At 41.4% G+C, this 24821-nt stretch overlaps 1 protein-coding gene across 1 annotated transcript in view; it reads left to right on the top strand.

Moving 5' to 3' along the window:
• CAMKMT (calmodulin-lysine N-methyltransferase) overlaps positions 1–24821 on the top strand; it is a 531467-nt gene that overhangs the window by 443122 nt on the left and 63524 nt on the right. The window contains exon 9 of the mRNA XM_088477271.1: positions 20448–20511. Coding sequence (XP_088333397.1) covers positions 20448–20511 — 64 coding nt within the window. The remainder of the gene's footprint in view (positions 1–20447; positions 20512–24821) is intronic.

Below are 24821 nucleotides of genomic sequence, written 5' to 3'. Positions count from 1 at the left end.
ACAGTATCCTATCTGTAAAATATGTAATTTTAGCATTTTTTTGTATTTAATACATCAACTTGGGCAAGCTTAATAGTGTGAAGCCCATTAGTCATTATAATTCTGTTTGTGTATGCATCTGTCGCATAGAAACCGTTCAGGACTGGTGTAATATCGGAAAGGTTCATTGTTCATAAAAAGACAAACCCTGGTTTCCAGCTAAACCGCTGATAATGTGTCCCCGAGATGCATCATCTGATTAAAATAAGGAGCTAAACAACACCATATGATTTCAGGAAGTAATTTAGTAAATGCCTTCCTCACCAAATATTAGAATGATACTACAGGTTTCATTGCACAGATGAAGTTAATGCTTGGTAGGATTAGACCAGATTAAGTATGAAAGTCAGATCAGAGAGCTGGCGGACATGAGCAGGAGGGCAACAGTCTTCTCAGGGGCTTAGACAAGGCTCACATATGGATGTTTTCCAGATTATGTGGGTGAAGCAAGGTCTTGCCAACAGATTTAGAGTTAAATTTGCTCTTCACACAAATATCAAAATAACTCTGGCTTTTGCCATCTTAGTTTGCCTGTGATACTCACACCACCTCATCCAATTTGTACAATAATGCAGACTACTGATTACTTTTTTTTACATTAGAATACTGTACATTAACAGCAGGAATGTAAAAGTATTAATGATCTTATATTTTTTTAGCTCTCATTTTTGGAATAATTCAGGTTATTTCACAGGGAAATTAATGTTTCTTTTTATCACAAGATATTTTATGATATTTTACTGTTTGTTAATTTCTATTATTAATATTATTATTATCAGTATTATTATTATTATTTAAAATAAAAGGTTTTGTTCAAGCTTACTGTGCACTGCATGGTTGATAGTATGAAAGCCAACCATTGGAGAAATCTGTAAGGTTTGAGAAACCCTTAATAGGTATTATGTTTTCTGTATTAAAAGAAATATCAGTTGTGCTATTTTGCTTTCAGTATTATTATTATTTAAGTGCCAGAGTGGGGAAAACAAAACATATAAATTGGGTAAATACAAGATCGACAAATTAAATACAGAAGGTGGGGGATGGTTGGTGCAGTCTATGGAGCTTGTTTGGAAAACTAAGGAAGTTGTGGTGATATTGACATTGAGGGGCTTATTCATCATCACTTAATTTTTACAAAAGCAGGTGAAAATGCACATTAAGTTATCAGGGCATTCACCAGGAATGTAAATCAGTTTAATATCACAGATATCTTACCTTCCTCTTGCGGAATGGCCCACTGTCTCCATACATTAGTATGGGGACAGAATTCATCAAGCTCCGAAAATATAATATTTTCAGAGCTTGACTGCGGGAGCATTCGCCATCTTCACATGGCGAATGCTCCGGCATCGCAACCCGCTCCTTCACTATGGGAAGGAGGTCCGGGTTGCGATGAGGGATCCTTTCGGATCCCTCCTCCCCTGTCTGGCTCCTTCCACCGGATATCGGGGCGCTACTGCGCATGCGTGACCTGTAGCAGTGAAAAGATTCACTGCTCCGAAATGGAGCAGTGAAGCGGCTCATGGGGACAGCTGATATCGCATCAGCTGTCACCGCGCCGGAGCGGTGATGAATTGCTCCGACAGCCGCGAGTCAGAATGTTCATTATCGGGGTCTGTTCAGATTTATTCGGATAAATTTCCACATTTTTACATATCTCTGTCCGATTCCAAGTCAGACAGCTCTTGGCTGGAACTCTCTCTGCGTGAAATGGGTAATTCGGGGTGGAAGTAGGGTGGCAACAATGCAGTTACATAGAACATGCATTGTGGAAGAGGGAGATGAGTAGTAAAAGTTTTGAGGTGCTGGTTGCGGAATGAGACCGTGAGATAAGTGCAGAGAGGTTGTCCTTGGTTGCGGGGCAGAATGTAAGAATATGAGTGAAGAATGCAGGAAATGATGGATTGTGCATGCAGAGTATAGATTTTGTCTTTGAAATAATTGGTATTTTAGTCTTCGTTTGTGATGGTGGAAATGGAGAATTGAGCCTGTGAGCATATAAAGAACTTGAATATGGCAAAGAGGCATTTGGTGTTAGATTACTGGCTGGATATTAGGCAAGTATACGGAAAAGGAGACAGAGACTCTCATCTTTTTGGGGGCACTCTTAATAGTAATAAAACTTAACTTTATTTGTGTTATTTAAAATTAGAGATAATAGGATATACAAAAAGATGTGGCAATGCTCACTCCCCATACTAATGCTCGGCACAAGGAGAGAAGCAGCGTGCTCTGTCTCACTATAGTAGTGTTACCTATATATCCATACTAAGATGCCTCTTACTTATTCATACCCCTTTTGTGCAGACACTGGTACGCTCACTTGCTGTATTAATGCAAAGTACACACAAAGCAGCAGCAGAGACCCTCTGTCTTATATGTTATAATCATTCCTAACGAGCTATGTTACATTTGGTTGTTGCTATAGTAGTCCTGTATGTTTGAACATCTACCTTGTTCCTATGAGAATATAACCTCATGCCACAACCATATCAAAATATTTGGGGAATATTAGATGTGGTACTGTTGAAGGATTATATCTGTACTTGATGACTGAAAAGTAGTACTCACTATATGGAATGAAGTACTGCTGAAGTAGTATAAATTGTACTTGATGATTGAGAATAAGTGCTGATTATACCGGATTCTGATAAACAACAAAGTTGATTCATGCTGGCTTATACAGAGTATTGGAACTCATGATTGATGCATTCACTGCCAATATAGTAGAGAATTATTGCTCTTGTTTAAATAAGTATTTTGCTATATTTTGAATATTAGTACCTATGATTAATGTAATTGCTGCAGATGCAGCTGAAAATTATCTCATTATTACTGTATAAATATTTTGCTTACCTCTTTTTTTGTATATTTTTTTTGAGTGTGTATATGTGTATGTCCTATTATCTCTAATTTAAATAACACAAATAAAGGTTAAGTTTTATTTAATATTAAGAGTGCTCCCAAAAAGATGAGTCTCTATGGGGTCTAGTTACTAAGCAGTGTTAGGAGACAGAGTGAAAAGTGATAAGGTGCCAGCCAATCAGCTCGTAACTAATCTTTCAAACACAGCCTGTGAGATGGTAGTTAGGAGCTGATTGGCTGGCACCTTATCACTTTTCACTCTGACTCCTAACACTGCTTAGTAACTAGGAGGTCTTGTCTCTTTTTCCATATACATATTGATCCATACTCTCATGGGTGCACCTCCACTTGAGTTATTTCTTTTTCCCATCAGGAAACTTACTACGTCAGACAGTGGAAATATATATATATATATATATATATATATAATTTTTTTAATTCTCACTTGTGCTCAGGTATTCTCCCCTTTCACCTTCCTTTATGGTTACCGTATAAGCCGAGTTTTTCAGCACATTTTTTTTGTGCTGAAAAAGCACCCCCTCGGCTTATACAGGAGTCATGCCCGCATGGTACGCAGCTGAGTAGTGTACCATGCGGGCCGCGGTGCAGACTGTGTCTCTGTGACACAGCTGCACCGCGTGTGTAGCGCTGACCAGACGGAGTTCGGTCAGCACTACACAGTGCCAAACACACAGCCGCCGGCAATGGCAGCTGTGTGTTTGTTGTAATCAGCAGCCGATGAGAGTCTGTCAGACTCTCATCGGCTGCTGCTTCTCCCACTGTGGGAGCCATCTTCCGGCTCCCGCAGTGGGTAATGGGAGAGACATCGTCATGACGACGTCTGTCCCATAATGCAAAGCGGCCGGAGGAGCCAGTAGCAGCGTCGGGACCAGGAGCGGGGTTTCAGGTAAGTGTTTGTTTTTTTATTACTACTGGGGGCAGTACCAGGGGGGTGGATTACTACTGGGGGCACTACCAGTGGGAGATATTACTACTGGGGGCACTACCTGGGGGGGATATTACTACTGGGGGCACTACCAGGGGGGGATATTACTACTGGGGGCACTACCAGGGGGGGATATTACTATTGGGGGCACTACCAGGGGGGGATTACTACTGGGGGCACTACCAGGGGGGTGGATTACTACTGGGGGCACTACCAGGGGGGGATATTACTACTGGGGGCACTACCAGGGGGCGATATTACTTCTGGGGGCACTACCAGGGGGGATTACTACTGGAGGCAGTACCAGGGGGGGGATTACTACCAGTAGTTGCTGCATTTCCCACCCTAGGCTTATACTCGAGTCAATAAGTTTTCCCAGTTTTTTGTGGTAAAGTTAGGTACCTCGGCTTATATCCGGGTCGACTTATACTCGAGTATATACGGTAATTGTATATTAGATAAGTAAAGTACTTTAAAGCTGCACATCCACTAGGCGACTAGGGAAAGACAGTACGATTACAACATCGTAATCGTACCGTCATTCCCCATTCCTTGCAGTGCCTACACTGAACGATTAGTCGTTCAGTGTAGGCACCCTCCATCATCCCCGAACATGACCAATCTGTTGTCATCGGCAGATTGACCGGCATGTTCGGGCGATGATTGATGTCGGAAACGACCAGCGGGAGCGCGCATCGCTGGTCGTAATCGTGCAATCGCACATTAATATTGCCTAGTGGATGTGCGCCTTGAGGCTGCTTGGCATGTGAAATGACATCCTTGTTAGAATAATTGATTTGTAGTGAAGGAAGTCTGCATTGGAGTAAGATTTCCACCAGTTGTGCTTTCCTAGTAGTTATTTAGCAAAATAAAAATGGGATCAGCACCACAAAGGTGTGTTCGAATCTGTGGCCTAACGAGAAAGGGTCTCCCAACAAGAATCTAGGGGTAGTCTGAAGAAGGAAAAGTACTATTCGGCGCTGATGGGAACACTTATTTAAAAATCAAGACTGTCTATGACACTAAATCTATATGAAGTAATACTCCTAATTAGCATGATTGTGATTCGTCTATGAAAATTGTACAAATTGGCTGAACCCTCAGCAATTGGCGCACTAAAAAGCAGCCAATTGCTGATTCACAACAACAAACATTAGAGTTTCAATATAAACATATACAACAAATTGTGTAACTCGGTATCATAGGCGCTAAAATAAAACAAAATTATACGTTCCTTTTGAAGCATGTCGGAGACCGCAGTGGAAGTCTAAAATATTCTTCTCCTTGTATCCTCCAATGTATATGTGGTATCATAAAAAGAAACAACTGCATATATGTGTTGAACTGTTTTTTCACACTGTATCACAGTTCTATTGACTCTTCTTGAGGAAAATGATTAAGATGTAGGTGTAGGCGTACCCCAACTCACACTCAATAGTGCAGTATAATACCACTGTGTCAGAGGATATACATCCCATACCAGGAATATGGACATACTGTAATGTGATAAAAGAGTGTACCCCTCTTACTGGTACATCAGGGAGGTGTCAAGCACAAAAAGGGATCTTTAAACAATCATAAAATATCTGCAGATAGAGGGCGTACCTTACTCACGGTATGCATAGATGATTTGAAGCATATCTAGGTTTCTATACTGATCCCCATTGGTGATTTCCTTCATGCCTTTCACTTTCACCACATGATCGTCCAAAAAACGTAGTCCGATAAAAAGTTGTAAATCCACACCGATGTGAGTGGTGGAGGCCAGGGGAGGCGTCATGCTGTGCTGCCCCCAGCAGGTGGCGCCCTAGACAGTGGTGGGAAATTCACCACTGTTGACATTACCGTTTCCGAGAGGAGTAGTTCAACTCAATCCAAAGTGATGGTGTAGACCAGAGGTTATGGTGGAAGGGCCGTGAGTAGACAGATGACTGGATACACCGGTTTACTGAAGTGGAAAATCTGCAGGAAAGGGTTTTGCTAGATACAGCTTGCTACAGAATGTATCTCAAAAATTTTTGATGCCTAACATTAGGGGTATATACCGTATATTTGCCAAATCAACCATTAAGTACTTTTGTCACCTAAAAGAAGTCAACAAAAGTCGACTCGTCCTGTAAATCTGATATACTAAGATATAAATGCTGTTCAGGTACTATTATATATTTTTCTGTCAGTCTGAAGATCATGGCTGTAGGATTCTGCATAACTAGCCACAGTGCAGCTCTCAAATGTAGGTGCCTTGATTAAATTCTTCTTTTTTATTCCCCCCGAGCAAGGATGGCATTGTCTGATTTTCTGAATAGTGAGCCAGTTTTACAGTCTGAGCTCATTTACATGAAAACAAGGTCTATTCACAAAGCCACTGTAAAAAAAAAAAAAAAACAGATTGAGATTCATGTATATACATGATTACATTCAGGGAATGTTTGTATCCTCCAATCATTCATATATTTCCATGGTCACATTCCCAAACAATTGTAAGACTCGAGTGCCTTTTTCAAGAAGTTATTTGCAGCCACAAATACACTTAGCAGTTATACTTGCAGAATATTGCAGGGTTTTTATGTTTAGTATGCTCTCGTTATCAGTGCTAGAAGAGAGACATTAGAGCGCGATTCAGAAAGAGGGGTAGATCCCATCCCAGCACCTCTTCCAGCCTGTGCTGCATAAGATTAAATAGAATGCAAATTGTGTTAAGCATTGAAAATATATACACTATACAGGCAAACATGGAGAAAACAGTGTGACAGAAATAAGTGCAGTTACTAAAGCAGAGAGGGAGAAAGGGTCAGACCTTTGATAGGTGGTAAGATATTCTTACCCTCCATGTAAAAAGCTGTTATGTAGGTGGGCATTCAGCTGAGAGATGATGATGAGAATTCAACTGTTCCACAGTAATGGAAGAGTTGAAACGATCCAGTTACAGTGTGGAATAATGCGCTCTGATGTGAATGAGTGGTAAATATAGACTGGAGGGGAGTCAAAATACCTATTTAGTTCAATATAACAAAGTGAGGTGGCAATGCAATAAACCACTCGGGTTAGAATAAGTGCAGGACCAGGAGATGGGTAAAATTTCTATATGCACCTTAAATTTCAACACTAGCAAAAATGCTTTCTGCTATATATATTGTAGCACTCTCCGGGGGTAGATGGACTCCCTCTTGACACACAGCAGCCGTAGAAACAGGAGACAAGTCTGGGAATCTCGTACAAACTGGTCGGTGCCAGTCTTTATTGTGCCACACACAAAAATATAAACAAAAGCATAAACACAAGTCCTAGCCCAGCTGGGCACTAACTACACAGCAGATTCCCTTGCTATAACAATGGTTGGGCCTATTGCCCTCACCATCAATAAAACACGTGCACAGTACTTACAGGGCTTTAACCAAGTGTCTCTGAACAGGCTAGACTACCAGCTCCCCCAGTTATGAGACACTCAGCCACAAACAAACCCAGCTTAAATCAGCCAGTTCCAAGTGGAAGCCCTAATGAGCCTGCTACCAGGCTGAAAGGCCCAAAACCTGGAGTGGCCTGTGGATGGAGCCCTCCCTCTCCTCACATCCACACCCCAAGACCCATTCCGGCTTTTCACAGAAGTCGAGATTACTAGTCTGCTTTTCTAACAGACTTCTCCTGGGGGTTTTAAAAGACATAAGATAGGAATCTAGGACAAATGTACCTGCCATTGACCACTTTACCAGTGCTTCTATCACATATCCCCCCCTTTGTTTCAACCTGTGGGGCGGAACAATTGCAGCCCCCAAACAATGGACATGTAACAAAGCATCTGCATTGGCCAGCTGGCTTTCTGGCCTGTGTTCTACTGTAAATTTAAAGGTTTGTAATGCCAAGAACCATCTTGTTATTCTCGCATTACTGTCCTTGTATTCTGACATCCACTTCAGAGTGGCATGGTCAGTGATCAATCTGAACTTTCTTCCCACCAAGTAGTACCTGAGAGTCTCTAACGCCCACTTTATGGCCAATGCTTCTTTCTTGACCATAGCATAGTTTCTTTCATGTACACATTTAATTTCCGGCTAAAGTAGAAATTCGGGTGTTCTTCACCCTCTTTGCTTTGGGACAGGACTGCTCCGATGCCTACATTAGACGCATCGGTTTGTACAACAAACTCTCTATCAACATCAGCAGTCATCAGAACTGGTTGGGTACATAATGCTATTTTTAACCCCTGGAAAGCCTTCTCTGCTTCAGGACCCCATTCCACCATGACTTTCTGTTTGCCTTTGGTAAGGTTAGTCAGTGGATCTGCAATGGTGGCAAAATTGGGTATAAACCTCCTATAATACTCAGTGATCCCTAAGAAGGCTCTCATCTGCTTCTTATTCAGGGGTTGTGGCCAGTTTTGGATTGCCTCAGTCTTATTGAGCTGTGGCTTTATCAAACCTCTGCCAATGGTGTACCCAAGATATTTTACTTCTTCCATCCCCAGGCAACACTTTTTTGGGTTGGCTGTCAAACCTGCCTTATAGATGGAGTCCAACACTGCTTGTACTCTGGGCAAGTGAGACTGCCAATCAGGACTATGAATGACCACATAATACAGATAAGCAGCAGCATACTGTCTATGGGGCCTTAGAATCCTATCCATTATTCTTTGAAAGGTAGCAGGTGCCCCATGTAGCCCAAAGGGCAGCATCTTGTATTGAAACAACCCCTCTGGTGCAGAAAAAGCTGTCTTTTCTTTGGCGTTCTCAATTAACGGCACTTGCCAATACCCTTTGGTTAAGTCAAGAAAATATCTGGCTGTCCCCAGCCTTTCAATTAGTTCGTCCACCCTAGGCATAGGGTAGGCATTGAACTTTGACATACTGTTCAATTTCCGGAAGTCATTGCAGAATCACACACTCCCGTCGGGTTTTGGAATGAGTACAATGGGACTTGACCACTCACTATGCGATTCTTCAATTACACCCAACTCTAACATTTTTTTAATTTCCTTCGACACTGATTCTCTTTGGGCTTCTGGTAACCTATAGGGCTTTAGGTTAACCTTAACGCCTGCGTCAGTGATTATGTCATGTTTGATGACCGTGGTTTTCCCTGGTAGGTCAGAAAACAGCACTCTATTTCTGATCAGAAATTCCTTAACTTCCTGCTGTTAACTGGCATCTGGGACAAATGTACCTGCCATTGACCACTTTACAGTGCTTCTATCACAATATATACAGTCAGGTCCACAAATATTGGGACATTGACAGAATTTTCATATTTTGGCCTCTATTCACCACCACAATGGTTTTGAAATGAAACAAACAAGATGTGCTTTAACTGCAGACTTTCAGATTTAATTTGAGGTAATTACATCCAAATCGGGTGAACGGTGTAGGAATTACAACGGTTTCTATATGTGCCTCCCACTTTTTAAGGGGCCAAAAGTAATGGGACTATCAACTCAAAAGCTATTTCATGGACAGGTGTGGACTATTCCCTCATTATTTCATTATCAATTAAGCAGGTAAAAGGTCTGGAGTTGACTCTAGGTGTGACATTTGCATTTGGAATCAGTTGCTGTCAACTCTCAATATGAGATCCAAAGAGCTGTCACTATCAGTGAAGCAAGCCATCATTAGGCTAAAAAATGAAAACAACCCCATCAGAGAGATTGCAAAAACATTAGGTGTGGCCAAATCAACTGTTTGGAACATTCTTAAAAAGAAAGAACGCACCGGAGAGCTCAGCAACACCGAAAGACCCGGAAGACCACGGAAAACAACTGTGGTGGATGATAAAAGAATTATTTCCCTGGTGAAGAAAAACCACTTCACAACAGTTGGCCAAATCAAGAACACTCTCCAAGAGGTAGATGTATATGTGTCAAAGTCAACAATCAAGAGAAGACTTCACAAGAGTGAATATAGAGGGTTCACCACAAGATGCAAACTATTGGTGAGCCACAAAAACAGGAAGACCAGATTAGAGTTTGCCAAACAACACCTAAAAAAGCCATTACAGTTCTGGAACAACATCCTATTGACAGATGAGACAAAGATCAACTTGTACCAGAGTGATGGGAAGAGAAGAGAAGGAAAGGAACTGCTCATGATACAAAACATACCACCTCATCAGTGAAGCATGGTGGTGGTAGTGTCATGGCGTGGGCATGTATGGCTGCCAATGGAACGGGTTCCCTTGTATTTATTGATGATGTTACTGCTGACAAAAGCAGCAGAATGAGTTCTGAAGTGTTTCAGGCAATATTATATGCTCATATTCAGTCAAATGCTTCAGAACTCATTGGACAGCACTTCACAGTGCAGATGGACAATGACCCGAAGCATACTGCAAAAGCAACCAAATAGCTTTTTAAGGCTTAAAAGTGGAATGTTATGCAATGGCCAAGTCAATCCCCTGACCTGAATCCGATTGAGCATGCATTTCACTTGATGAAGACAAAACTGAAGGGAAAATGCCCCAAGAACAAGAAGGAACTGAAGACATTTGCAGTAGAGGCCTGGCAGAGCATCACCAGGGATGAAACCCAGCGTCTGGTGATGTCTATGCGTTCCAGACTTCAGGCTGTAATTGCCTGCAAAGGATTTGCAACAATGTATTAAAAAGTGAAAGTTAGATTTAGGATTGTTTAGTTTGTCCCATTACTTTTGGCCCCTTAAAAAGTGGGAGGCACATATAGAAACCGTTGTAATTCCTACACCGTTCACCTGATTTGATGTAATTACCCTCAAATTAAATCTGAAAGTCTGCAGTTAAATCACATCTTGTTTGTTTCATTTCAAAGCCATTGTGGTGGTGAATAGAGGCCAAAATATGAAAATTCTGTCAATGTCCCAATATTTATGGACCTGACTGTATATATATATATATATATATATATATATATATATATAAAAATGTATATGTGTGTGTGTGTATATATATATATATATATATATATATTACAGTGACAAAGAAATTATCAAAGGCAGTTATGTACGCCCCAGTTTCCTAACTTTTGTCTGGTAGGCAGAGGTTTATCAGCCTCTCACCTGTGAGAGGCTGATAAAATTTTGACAGTTTGAAACTGTTACTACTTGAAGCAAGTGCTGTGCTGAGTTATTGTTTTGTGACACTAGGGGCCTGATTCACAGATGGACGATATCACACAGCCACACAGAAGCGAGTGTGTAATACCGTCCAACAAAATGTAATTGCAGCAGGAGGTGTCTGTATGAAATAGATACCTTCCTTCTGCAATTGCAATCTGAGTGCAGCATCCGTAGATGGTCGCTGCAACAGTGGTCGCGATGGTTGCATCATCGGTCAGGCTGCGTAAGCTGAAGTTTACCTCAGCCTGGACAGTGCCTGGTCACTTGCGAGGCCTGGAAATTATCCCTCCCGGCCCTTGTTTCCGGGAACGGTGGCCAGCCATGCCCCCAAACACTGCAGCATGTCAAAAATGCTGCAGCTAGTGGGGACTGTGAGTGAGATCACAGGACCCATTCTGCATATTCACAGAACAGGTCCTGCGCCGATCCCTTAACATCAGAGATGTACTCTAACCATTGGGTTAGTGTACTTCGCTTAAGCTGGGCATCCACTATACAATTTTCTGTCAGATATCTGTCCAATCTGGCTGGTTGGAATGAAAACCTGGTAATGTATGGGAGCAAATGACAATTGTCCATTTGCTCAGAAACACTGGAAAATAGCCAAAAATAGTTTAAATTTTTTTTTTCCTTTTGTCAGTGTTTAAAACTATATGATCGACTGTCATTTGCTCCCATACGTTACCAGGTTTTCATTCCAACCAGGCAGATTGGACAGATATCTGACAGAAAATTGTATAGTGGATGCCCAGCTTTAGTGTTCCCGCTAGACCGTGGGCAGAGTGCCGAGGGTGCGGGCAGGAAGTATCTGCGTGCGCCGAAAAGGGTGTGGCTGACCGGGGAGGGGCGTTTCCTTGTGACATGCCCCCAATTAGTCACACGTAGGGGCGTGCCCAGCAGTTACTCAAGCTCTCCCCTCGCTGTGAAAAGCATGTGCACGGTGTCTATTGTCCCTTTAAAATCAGGCAGGGTATGGTGCCCTGCTAAAACAGCCTAGTGGGAGCACTATCTCTAAATCAGGCCCTAGGTCCTTCCACCTGAAAGAGGGAGTTATATCTTTTTAGTTAGAGCCAGACAGGCTATGTTTTTTTTTTTTTATTTTGTCTACACAAATAAAATTAACTGTAGATACTTGTACCAAGGCCCTGGACTGGTGTGATACTGATTGGCTGCTGTTCACTGAAAATCATTCATGGTGTAAATATAATGGCCTGCTGATTGTTGGCACCCACAAGTGTTTGGTCATTTAGTCACAAGATCTAAAGCAGCAATAATATAATAGCCAAAACCAACTTAGTTTTGCCTTTTTCAATTATTGTATATACAAAAAAGAGGAGAAGGTAATGGTGCCAAGAAAACCCAAAAAGGATGTCAATTAGGTGACATGTCACAATAGTTTTATTCACTCAATAACATACAACAATCAGTAATAAAAACTTCCCTTTAAAGGGTATGCACATATAAGGATGCCTGCTGTCGAATAAGTTTCTCCATCCTTCTTAGATGTTGACGGTGGGCTGGAATAGCAAACAGGTCCCGGGTAAGTAACAATACACCACCGCAAAGGCTCAAATGAAAAGTGGGCTACAGTCAGGTCCAAACAGAGTCGATCAGCATGCCGTCCAAGCTACGCGTTTTGGAGCTGGTACTCCTTCCTCAGGCTGAGACCGAAAAAAGGAGAGGTATAAATATTTGGAACTTTTACTAGCATGCCATCCAAGCCTGAGGAAGTAGTACCAGCTCAGAAACGCGTAGTTTGGACAGCATGCTGAACGATTCTGTCTGGCGCTGTTAGGAACATGTCAGTTCCAAATTGTTTAAAAAAAGGATATATATTGAAGTAGTCAGGAAACTAAGGGTTGTAGCTGAAATCTAGTAGAACTGAGGTACAGTATAATTCCTTCTCTACGGTCCCGCTTAGGAGTCCCCGAATAGCCTGCACTCTGTGATCAACTGTTCTGGTCTGCAAGGGTCTGTCCCAGTTTTGACACTCTGTCCCACATCTTGGGCAAACCCTCTTTAGCCATCCTTCCTAGACACGGCCTCAAGAGGAAAATTGACCCCATATTAAACAAGAAGGATAGCCGGAAAGATAGGAAGAGAGCCAAGGAAACTTCCAAAGAGATACAAGCTGAACTTCAAGATAGATCAGTGTTTGATACTTTCTGAGCAACAGTTGGCTCCATGGAAATAAGCACCAGGAGGAGAAAAAAAAAAAACAGCCTAAAAAAACCAGACTGGAATTTGCTATAATACATTCTAGGAGAATGTGCTTTGGACAAATGACTCAAAACTGGAGCTGTTTGGCAAGTCACATCAGCTCTATGTTCACGGATGAAAAAATGAAGTTTTCAAAGAAAAGAAACCACCATAGCATCAAACATTTTCCTGGGGTTTTTAAAACATATAGGTCAGAAACATGGGACAAATATACCTGCCCTCAAACACTATTCCAGTGTTCTTGTCACAATATATATTTCTAGTGTTGTCTTCCAAAGAGAATGTGTGTGTGTGTGTGTGCATTTAAATGTTGGGCCGGGGTCTTACCTCTCTCCTCCTGGTCATAACATCGTTCAGCCGGCTCCAGTCCTCACAGCATTATGCCCCTTTATTTTAGCCTTCGCAGTAGGAGCTGTTGCAAGCTTCCACTACACATGTCTGGCTTGGAACATACCTAATAGTTTATTATCCTCCCCCTCTTGTCTTCTGCACTTGCTGTTCCCCCTATTTTCTCTCATCAGTCTTCTTTCCAACCCTCTGCTTCTTTCCCTCACCTTTCCTGTTCCTCCACTCTCATCCACCTCCCTCCCTCCATGGCCTTGCCACCCCACCACTAAGCCCCATTCCCTCCTGGTTCTGCCTGTCACCTCCAGGGCTGCCAAGAGAAATTCTGGGCCCGGATACAGAAACATCCTGTGGGACCACAGCATGTTGGGCATGGCTGCACCCGTTTGTGGGTGGGTCTAGCATGTGAGATGCACCCATTCACAGAAGCATGGCATAGCACCCAGCAGCTGGGACTAAAGTATTCACTAGTGTATTAGGATGGCAGGACAGTCCCATAATAGCTGCATTTTTAGAAGGATGTATTTAGATGTTAAAATGCAACACACAAAAATTAAAGTGCTACAACTTTATTATGTACATCTCTCATGTAAATAACACATAAACAAAATCTATTTTCTGACATAGAGATAGATGAATGAAGGACTTAATTTTGACATAACATCAGGTCATCTTAATCACACGCATTCCGCAGCACATATCCTAACCCACTGCTCCATGCTCCTTCCTCATTATCTACCCCATCTGTGTTGCCCCTGTCTGTCTGCCCCTCCCCTTTAGAATGTAAGCTCTCACTAGCAGGACCCTTGTTCCTCACGTGCTTCTCCTGTCCCTACTTATAGTTTAATTTACTCCTAACTCTCCAATTGGCACCCAACATTTGGTTGCTGAGGCCCTGCTGCTTGTGTTATACAGCTAAGCTATGTTTATAATTCATATATCATTGTCCTGCATTTTGTATTACTATTAACTGTTTTTCTTGTGTGCTCATTTATGTACTGTGTAAGGCGTTGCGGAACCTTTGTAGCACCATATAAATAAAGGATAATAATAGTAATAATTAGATAGATACTGTAGATAGGTACGGTTTTTTGCACCAAGTTATGCTAAACCCCTGACGGGCATTTGGGAAAAGAAATACATCTACAATAACAACCCATTCTCAGAGCAAATACACCTTTTTAAACATTATATAAATACAGGTTGAGTCTCCCATATCCGTTATTCCAAAAACTAAAATATTACAAAAAAACGGAATATTTCGTTGCATATGTGACGTCACGACGTGACCTGCTGTCATGACGTCACTAGTATCAGCGGCCAATGACCTCTCGTGACAGCCGCAGCACCCGCCGGACCCTTCCGCCTCAGTCGCCGGACCTCTCACGACACACGCCGGAGCACCGCAACACCCGTGCGACACCCCCGCCGGACACCTGTAGCACCTGCCGAACCACCGCAACACCCCCGCCGGACACCTGTAGCACCCGCTGCGACGCCTTCTGGACCCACCCGCAGCACACGCCGGGGCCTCCCATGACACCCGCTGGCCATCCCCCCAGGTATTCCGAAAACCAGAATAATCCAAAATCCGAAATGTTCCTGGTACCGAGCATTTCGGATATGGGAGACTGAAGTACTATCATTTTAATATGACAGATGATCAAGAATATTTTAATTACTTCATGCAGTACATAGGTATCAATGATTTTATTCTACAATTCACTTCAAATGTGAACCAATCACAAGTAGTATTTTTAGACCTGATTTTATGTTATGAAGATGGTAAATCGATCACCAAAAACTATATTAAAAAAAAATTGATACCAATACTTATCCTTTATTACAAAAGTGGGCATGTCAACCACTGGAAAAATAACATCCCTAACAGCCAATTTCATCGTATTTAAAGAAACTGTACAACAGACGTCCTATGAAATGTACCCAGAGAATATCATTGAAGATGTCATTGTGAAAACCTCCTACCCTCAACAGGAATGATCTGCTGGAATATAAAACAATGAGAAATAAGGAAAATAAATTAACGTTTATTGCACAATATAACTATGGTGGGAAAACAATTAAGTAGGTAATGAGGAAACAGTGGCATATACTGAAAAAGCACCCCATGCTTTGAGACATTTTACCTCCAATACCCAGTATTGTCTTTGGAAAAGCAAACATTTTAAGGAAATCCTTGCCTCGAGCCAATTGAAAAACGCCAAACAAGGAATCTTAACCATCCCGAATATTAAATTCAAAGGACCTTGTAAATGTGGTCACTGTAACATGTTAATATGTACACCCAAGCAATAATTCAAAACAACTTAAATTGAATAATTTAATAAACTGCAGTACCACATGTTATCTATTGGCTGGAATGTGACTATGGCCTGAAATATGTTAGCAAAACAAAGTGTCCCCTCAAAATCAGGTACACGAACATACTAGAAATATTAAAATATGATTGAAAGCTATATAGTATCCAAACACCTCCTTACCATCGTGAATCAAACTCAGACTCACTCACATTTAAAGGTATAGAACATGTCCATCTGGAATCCAGAGGAGGGGACATTCTGCAAAGATTGTCCCAAAGAGAGATGTTCTGGATCTTTGAATTCAACATGCTTTCACCATGGGAACTTAACGAGTACTGTGAAATTGCCCACTTCCTTTAGTTTTTTAATCACCTTCTTTTATCATTCTTCTGCTTTATTACTAATAGTGATACTTTTGTCTACCATCTAAGATCAGTTACTGTTAATACAAGCTTACCCAGTTATTTTAACTCTGCATAAGCTTCCCATTTTTGATTCCATGTCACCCCAATTTTTTCTATGTAATGTGGATATGTTATTTATGAATTTTATTAATGTTATGCTAGTGTTCTACTACTAGGGACCCATGAAGAAATATGGTTATCAAAATGTTGAGTAGAACTCCGCTAACAGGACATATATTAACCTATTAAGCATGTGCACCAAACTTATAACATACGTTTAAATCTTATCTTAGTCAAACAAATTATATATATTTTTTTCCCTACCAACAAAATGGCGACTGACCAAAAGAGGAGAATTTTCTGTTATGACCAACTAAATGGGGGCCAAAACCTGAAGTGAACCAGAAATGAGCAGTGATTCTGCCCACGAGCTAATTTTTTAATTGGGCAGAGATTGTGAAGGGTATACAAGCACATAACTGGAGGCATAGAAGTCATATCCTCTAATAAAGTCCTAGGAAAGGTATTCATAATCTCTAATACAGTCCTGGAGCTTAAGGATTCACTGAAAGTTTGGAGCAGAATGTGATTAGGACTCTTTATAACAGAAAACACCAGCATTTAACTGTATGTTTTTAGCCATATGTGTGCATGTGTGAAATAAACTGATTTATTTATATTATACTGTATTTCATTGTGGGAGCATGTCTTCTGTTATATGTATCGTACGTGCCTATAAAGTAATAAGAAACCAGAAGAAGAGATTCACCTTACATCTAGCTAAACTGATAAGCCTAAAAGATCTTAATTCTGCAATCTGATAGCTGAATTATCACTGGGGGAGGATCCGATCCACTAAGCTCACAGATAAGCGTATATTGATCTAATTTTGGTATGCGGTCTAATATTACCGCTAATACATACTATTTATTGTAAGTAAGCTTATTGCACTATGAGGCGCATGTCTTGTCCTTTACCACCTCTAGATAGATAGATCTATATAATTAAATAGTTTGCTGCTAAAATTTATGTTATAGCATTGTCATTTAATGCTACTTACATGAGCCAGTGTCAGTGATGTCACTTCCAGAGAGTTACAAAATAACACACCTCCACATTCTCCATACTTTTCTGTTATTTCCCATACTTACTCATCACATACCACCTCATGTTGACAACAAAGACACTCCTGAAAATCAAGCAATAACAATATACAGAGAAGAAAAAACGAGGATGTCCCAAAAAGGACAATAGTAAAGATGAAAAGAATAAAGGTAATGCTAAGGAGAATTTATATAATAAAATCGGGTACTGATAAAAATTTTGACATCATGTTTGTGCGCATTTATGCACCTCGAACCTATTGATCACAGCGCCAAATTATCTCAGAGTCTGATTAAAATAAAATGTTCACAACCCTGCCTCCACTCTCCCCCCTAAACAAATACAAAATAATTACACAAGTCCTTCAGATAGTTTAGTGTCTGGTTGGTGTGAGAACAACTGCAGTCAGGCCTGTGGAGAAGGTAGTGAAGTTTAAGGATGGAATCCAATTAGCCGCAGGGTTTACCCTGAGGCTAAGTACCCGCGAAAACCCGTTAATTCTGTGAGGAAAACCCGTTAATTCTGCAGTTGGGTTAGCGCACATTAACCCCTGGTTTACCATGTGGGGATAATGCTGTTTAATTGAATAGTCAACTCCAATGCGATGTGGGTAATTAGCCCGTGGGATAAACCCCGCTGCTAATTGAATTCCCCCCCTTAAAAGAAATAGAGAAGAGCATAAGATATATATATATATTTGTGTGTGTTATTGGATTGGATGAGCCATACTTATGTCAACAACAGTGTGTGCATGTCTTATATGTACAAAGTAATCTAGTGGTTCCCAAACTGTACACCGCAGCTCCTTGGGGTGCTGTGGCACTTCTGCCTGGGTGCTTGTGCAGCCGTTGGCCTAATTAGGCCGGACAGTGTTTTTTTTTTTTATAATTTCACTTATTTTGTATTTGTGCATGGGGGAAGAGGGGTTAGGCTGATGAGCGGAGTGGACAATGGGGGGAGGGGTGTGATGAGCGATGGGAGCATACGGGGGCGGTTCTGTCAGTGGAAACTAACAGCCAGTGAATCGGAAAGCTGCATGAGGTCCCACATCACAGTCTAGTCTGATCTCAGTCACTCTATTTGTTATGTTCTGGGTTGCTTGTGGACCCGGGGTGGTAGCAGGAGCGATCACAGAAGCAGATTTGAAAATAAAACTAGGATTTTTAATAAGTGCTTGAGTAGACATATAATGTGGCAGTAAATAAAAGTCCAGGAAAATATAAATGTGCACAAGAGTTCTGTGGTGGGAGCAAAAGGGTTAATGTCCAGGTAGAAACAATTAGAGGTGTCCAGGTGTGCAGGTAGTGAAACTGAAAATAATCAAGCCAGGTTTGCAGGTAGTGAACTGAAAATAATCAAGCCAGGTTTGCAGGTAGTGAACTGAAGCGCAGATTGTCAGCAGGCTCAGGCACTCAGGTATGGGCAAGGGTGGTGGAGGTAGCGGGGTAGTCCAGTGGGAACTAGGAGCTGACTGGCAGACAGCGAATTCACAGGAACAGGAAAGCACAGAGAACTCCCTCTCAGCTAGGCTGAGATACACGTTGCACTGGCAAAGAAGGAAGGCACTGACCCTTCCTAAATACCCCATGCCATGCTGTTACTGGCCGGAGGGAACATGTGACTCACCAGGATTGGCCAGCCGCATCACATGGCCAGAAGGCAAGATGGCGGCGCCCATGCCAAACGGAACGGAGACGCCGCCAGGCCTCACCAGCGCAGAGTGACAATAGGGCCGCACAACAACGCGCTCAGCCAAAGCCCCCCGCCAGACACCAGCTCCGCCACCAGACAGCCCGCGCCACAACGACCTCACAGGTAACACCCGCTTAGCGCCATGCTGAAATACCCTGGCCGTGACACTATTCCTGTGTGATTTGAAGAGTGATGCTGCATAACGGCACTGCCAATCACAAGTAAAGGTAAGTAAGGGGGGCAATGGGAGAGACATGGTGGGGGCAAAGGGAGAGACATGGAGGGAACTGCAGTGAGAGACATGGAGAGGGGAAAATGGAGAGACATGGAGGGTGTTGCAATGAGAGACATGGAGAGGGGAAAATGGAGAGACATGGAGGGGGCTGCAATGAGAAACATGGAGAGGGGCAAAGGAAGAGACATGGATATAAAATATTATTTTTCCTTGGATTATTATGTATTATTTTTGCAAACAAAGTATTTCTGTCCTGACCTAAATACTTATTACGTTATTTTGACCCAACTACTTAAAAAAAAATAGGACTGCTCAGTAATTATTTTGGCTTAGGCTGCCTTGAATAATTATGGAGACTATGAGGGTACCTCGGACTGAGAACGTTTGGGAACCACTGGTGTAATGATTATATTATCCCACTGTAATTCACCTATATATTCACCTCTAAAGACAGGATTTGCATATATGTCAGCATACTTGTTGACCGACATAGCGGCATTAGCGTAACAAGTCATGACCTCTCGGAGCTCCTGAATAAGCCGTATTATGACCTAGTAGCTAGATCCTTAACTATTTTCAGGGAATTACATGTTTTACCTCAGCGTTGTTGTTGAGCAGCTGTGCTGAGGCTTCTTGAATTACTTCTTAGTCCTTCATCCAATTTGCCTGCTGGGGATATTGCTGACTTGCCTTGTCTTTCCTGGTGTTATTTTATTCAACACCCATTTCAATCTAAGGTCTTATTTGTGAGTTACCTGCTCTGCTTTTCTTTTCACCCATGCCTTTACTCGCGAGGGCTTTGTGTGCTAACCATTTATAATGATAACTAGCATAACGCTCTTCTTCCTGACGTGTTCCTATAGCAAGTCGTTCATGCACCCACTTGTGCACTTAACCTGATTCATGCATCAAAGAGTTTACCCTAGATCTATGCTGTAGCCATGCTGTATACCTAATTAGGAGTTCATGATTCCCGTTTAGAGTGCCAGCTCTTTAGTTCCTGTTTTTATATATAAATGTAATACAAAAACATACTAAGTTACTTGCATCATTTACTAGCTAACAGATGATCTGATTTGAACTTAATTTTCTTTTCAGCTGCTAAATTAGTACAATAATTAGGTTCATATTTTTTCTTCCTCTCTATTAATAAAATGCCAAACCCCTGTGTAATCCATTGTGTTCTCTTCTCAATGTCAGCCTGTTTCTGGACCAGTACAGAGTCTGCCTTGTTGATGCAATAAAGAGATTACTCCAGCCCAGTGTAAGTATGTTTCTATTTTCTCCTGATCGCTGGCTTCAGAATAATTAGTCTGTGCACAATGATTGAGAAAGTAATGGAATGGCAGGATTAATGTCATGTAATACTGTAATACTTATTATGTCCAACTTCAATTGAGTCTTCTAATCTATCAGATTCTTTCCTAATCATAAACTAGGAAACTTCTTATACTTGGCCTTCTGATAAGGCTCACAGTGGGTAGTAAAATAAATGAAACCGCTTCAAAGATGAAATGAGATTATTATTATTTTTTTTTATTCATTTATTTTTTTATCAAACAGTTTCTAGAGCATTTTTCTTTGATAACGCTGTATTTGTGTTGAAGTAAAAAAGCAAGATATTGAACGGTCCCTTTTATCTCATGTTATATAAAATCCCTTGACACAAAAATATGTCAAAATTCATGAAAGTGACATTAGTGAAAACTTTGCATTTTAGTGACCCTGTTATGTAATTTGCAGAATCTGACTTTTATTGTAAGTGCTTAGTAAGACTCTAATTGTACTGTACAATGAGTTATTAACAAACATGCTTGAAAAACAATCACGTATAATTGAGTATTTAATTTTTTAGAATGTGCTGTTTTTGAGCTGGAGCTTCAGCACCAATCAGGAAGGAAACTGATAGACTTCCTACAGCTTGATTTAGCCAATATAAACTTCTTAAAAGCACAGTAAGCATACACCTCATACAGTACTAGTGGAATGCTGACACTCTCATTAAAATATATCTTCCCCTTTTCCCCTTTCTTTGGGGTTCATGTTTCAAGCTGTGAAAAGCGTAGAGGAGTGGACCAGTAGAAAAGTTGCCCATAGCAAGCAATCAGCTCTTACCTAAAATTTAACATACAATTTCAAAGCTGAATGGTTGCTATGGGCAACTTCTCCACTGGTCCACTTCTCCACGCTTTTCACTGCTTGATACATAAACCCCAATTGTGTTTTATGCCCTATCTATGTTTTTCTGTGCTAATTGTCCACCCTGTTCAATGCCTTCCTGCTGGGTTGGGTACGAGATGCCGGCACTTAAGATCCCGGTGGTCAGAATCCAGTAGCCGGCATCCCAACAGGGTTAGGATACTGATACTTGTCAGTAAGTATGCTAACCCTAGCCCTCCCTCCCCGCACCCTAAACCTCACCTCCCACCCTAGTGCCTAAACCTAACCCTCCTCCCTAGTGCATAACCGTTCCCCTAACTCCACTACTTATCGTTGGGATGCTGACACCGGGACTCTGACTGGTGTTGGGATTCAGGCGCTAACATTCTGAGTGCCAGCATTCTGACAACCGGGATTTCGACTACCTCCCTTTCTGCCCTATATATGTACTTCACTCTGTCCTGTGCCATCTCTAATTATCAAGTCCACTGGCTCTTTTCTGTTCTAATTATCAGTCTCAATTTAATCAATGGATCACCAAAACATGCCCCATTACACCTTATAATGTTTCACTCTAGGTGCACCAACATTCATCTATTTTAAGTGTCTATGCAAATAAGCCTTCAATTTTTATTTAATATCATTTAGCTAAATATTGAAGCTTTGATGTACCATCCAAACGGTCGTCTGTTAGTCATTTGCACTTTTCTTGTTCTTAAATTCTGAGTTTGCATTGGCTGGCACAGGGTGGGAGAGTCATATTCCACCATCATGACCTTGGCTCCTGCCAAGACGGCTTATGATTCATGGATGACCGCCAAGAACGCCCAGAGCACAATCACTGAGTTATGTCACTCGTGGTTAGCTCCAGATTGGTTTTCTAATTTACATTAGACTTTTGTGAGTAAATCCTTAATGCATTGTTAGAACAATAGAACAGCAAACATTACTGAAGATGTTACATTGTTATCAGTCAGATATAGACACAGCATTGCAAAACATTTGGCAAGCCTGTGAACAAGGTTGGGGAAGGCACACCTTAAGCATTTCATTGTCTCGTGTTTGCAGAGAGAAAAGAATTTGGTTTTAAAAGCATTTTTAGCACACAAATGACACCGCTACATACTGTAGCCTGTCATTGAGTCTTTCATCCTCGAAGCAAGAGCGCTCATTTTTATTGTTATATATTAGCCACCTGTGATATTCTGGGCTTGTCTGGCACAACTCAGGGAAGGTAAATATGAGCAGACACCCAATATTCATATACAGTTGTCACCAATTGTACAAGAACAGAATAGTAAAGAAATGCCAAACTGAGGGTCAGTTTGACTAAGGCCACAGCATAACGTTCCATGGCACAACACAGAGGCCTAAATGGCACACTATGAGCAACAAACTAGCTGGGCCCATCTGTCTGTGATCTTATATCTGTTACATAACTTGGTATGTGTCATTATAAAAATCTTGGGTGTAATTTTTGTATATATTGTGTCATTGGTATCACAGGGGCCTGCAGATTTTACCTGCTACACAGGGTTTTGGACACTGTGTTTTATATTGTGCAGCTGGGCAATGTTGTGGGCACCACATCGCACTTGTTAATGTGTAATGTTTGCCAGCGTGCACGAGTGAGCGATACAGTGAGCGATAGTTGCTTGCATGCTGGACAGCAACCGTCAGATTTTAGTCCAAGATCTACACATGGCTCGCTAGGGTCAAATCTGTAATATATAGCTTCACCACCACTCAAGTCTTATCTAGTTCAGTAATACCTCTCCATATCATTAGTCTCTCATCCGCAGTACTATGGGATTCCTAATGCAAATTTTGTACTAGTTGAACTGCATATAACATTAGTAATAGGAAACCATAAAATAGGATGAATAGTGAACTAAGCCAGGTAATGGGCACTCCCCTATGGAATGAGAATATGAGGCATTTGTGTTTCTGGTGTCTTGCTTTTAACTTGGTAAAAGTTAACGTTCGCCATTATTTTCTTGAATTGGCTTTATCCAATATGTGGTTGAAAGCCCTTGTCATGGAGAGCTGTGAGGTGATTGGCTTCTTATCTCACTCATCTAGTGGAAGATATATCAAAAATTCTAAAGAGGGCAAGAGGAGAATTTGCATATATCAGATTATGGCTGTCATTTATCTAGTACTTTCTATAAAATGATAGCTAGAAGCTGATTGGTTGCTATGGTCAACTTCTCCACTTGTTCTCATTAGAAGATTTGATTGATCTCCCTCCTAACCTGACATCTTCTTAACAATGATAATGTTTTTGGTGTTTTTGTACTTATCGTGCAGTCAAACTAAATATAAATTGGTCTATTCCTCTTTCACCTATTGATTTTCAAGTCTTTGTGTAGGTCCACTGTGTCTATGGTAGTCTCTGACCTCACTTGGCGATATGTCTTGCTCTGTTCATGCAGTCTCCTCAGTGTGTGCATGTATGTTTCCACTGCGCGAGAGACAGCACAGCTGTAGGAGAAGAATACCAGCCGCCCGGGTAAGTATGGGAGAAGGGAAGGGGGGTTGGGACGGAGCAGTGACCAATCGAGAGGTAGGCACAGTGGGGAGAGGGGGTAGTGCCAGCCACAGAGGGGTTTGGGTCCATTAAACTAGTTAGTTATATTGTTAGCTAAAGTCTGCAGCACAGTGATTGGCGAGAAGGCATTGTTAAAGCGGTAACATATTGTGTAGAGCTGTACATTATGGGATTATGATACAAATAAATAACATTATAGGCCGTATTCAATCAGCATCGAAAAGCCGTTTTCGCTGCTTAGATTTTGCTGATGATGTAATTTTCGCTGCCTTTCACTTACCCCCATATTAAATTTTAGCATCTTTTCGCCGGTACGAAAATGCAATGCAATGTAATAGGCAAAAAAGTTTCGCATATGAATACCTGGCGGAAAAAAGTGCAGAACTGGGGTTTTGGGGTGCAGAGGTGCGGAAACCACTCTGAACCCTTTGTACACCCCCTTGACACTAACTGCATCAAAAAACGCTAAAAGAATACAAAGGACACCCCAAAAAAGCACTTTGAAAAAGTGGGCAAAAAATTTCAAAGTGGGGGTACAACTTCAAAAACTAGTGAAATAGCCTTGGGGGGGGGTCTGCAAGTATGGGAGAGGTTTATTTTTGATTGCAGGTGCTTGCTGAAGGTGCATTTTTGGCGCTTTTTAATGCTTCACTTTAGAGATTTTTACATAAGCTTGCACCCATTTTCAAGTACCCCAAATTTGTTGGGACTACTTATTTTGGCGAAAAAAAGTTGCTAAATGCTATTCTTCACCACTGTCCCAAAGACGGTAAATAGCGCCTTATAAGACCATTTAAAAACCCCAAATACCTTTAGATGGGCTATTCGGGGATACCCATAGTGAACCCCCATGTTAGAGCATC

This window comes from Taudactylus pleione, unplaced genomic scaffold (assembly GCF_031769625.1).
Source record: "Taudactylus pleione unplaced genomic scaffold, aTauple2 ptg000201l, whole genome shotgun sequence".
Classification (NCBI taxonomy): Eukaryota; Metazoa; Chordata; class Amphibia; order Anura; family Myobatrachidae; genus Taudactylus; species Taudactylus pleione.
This window is presented reverse-complemented; position numbering and strand designations above follow the sequence as displayed.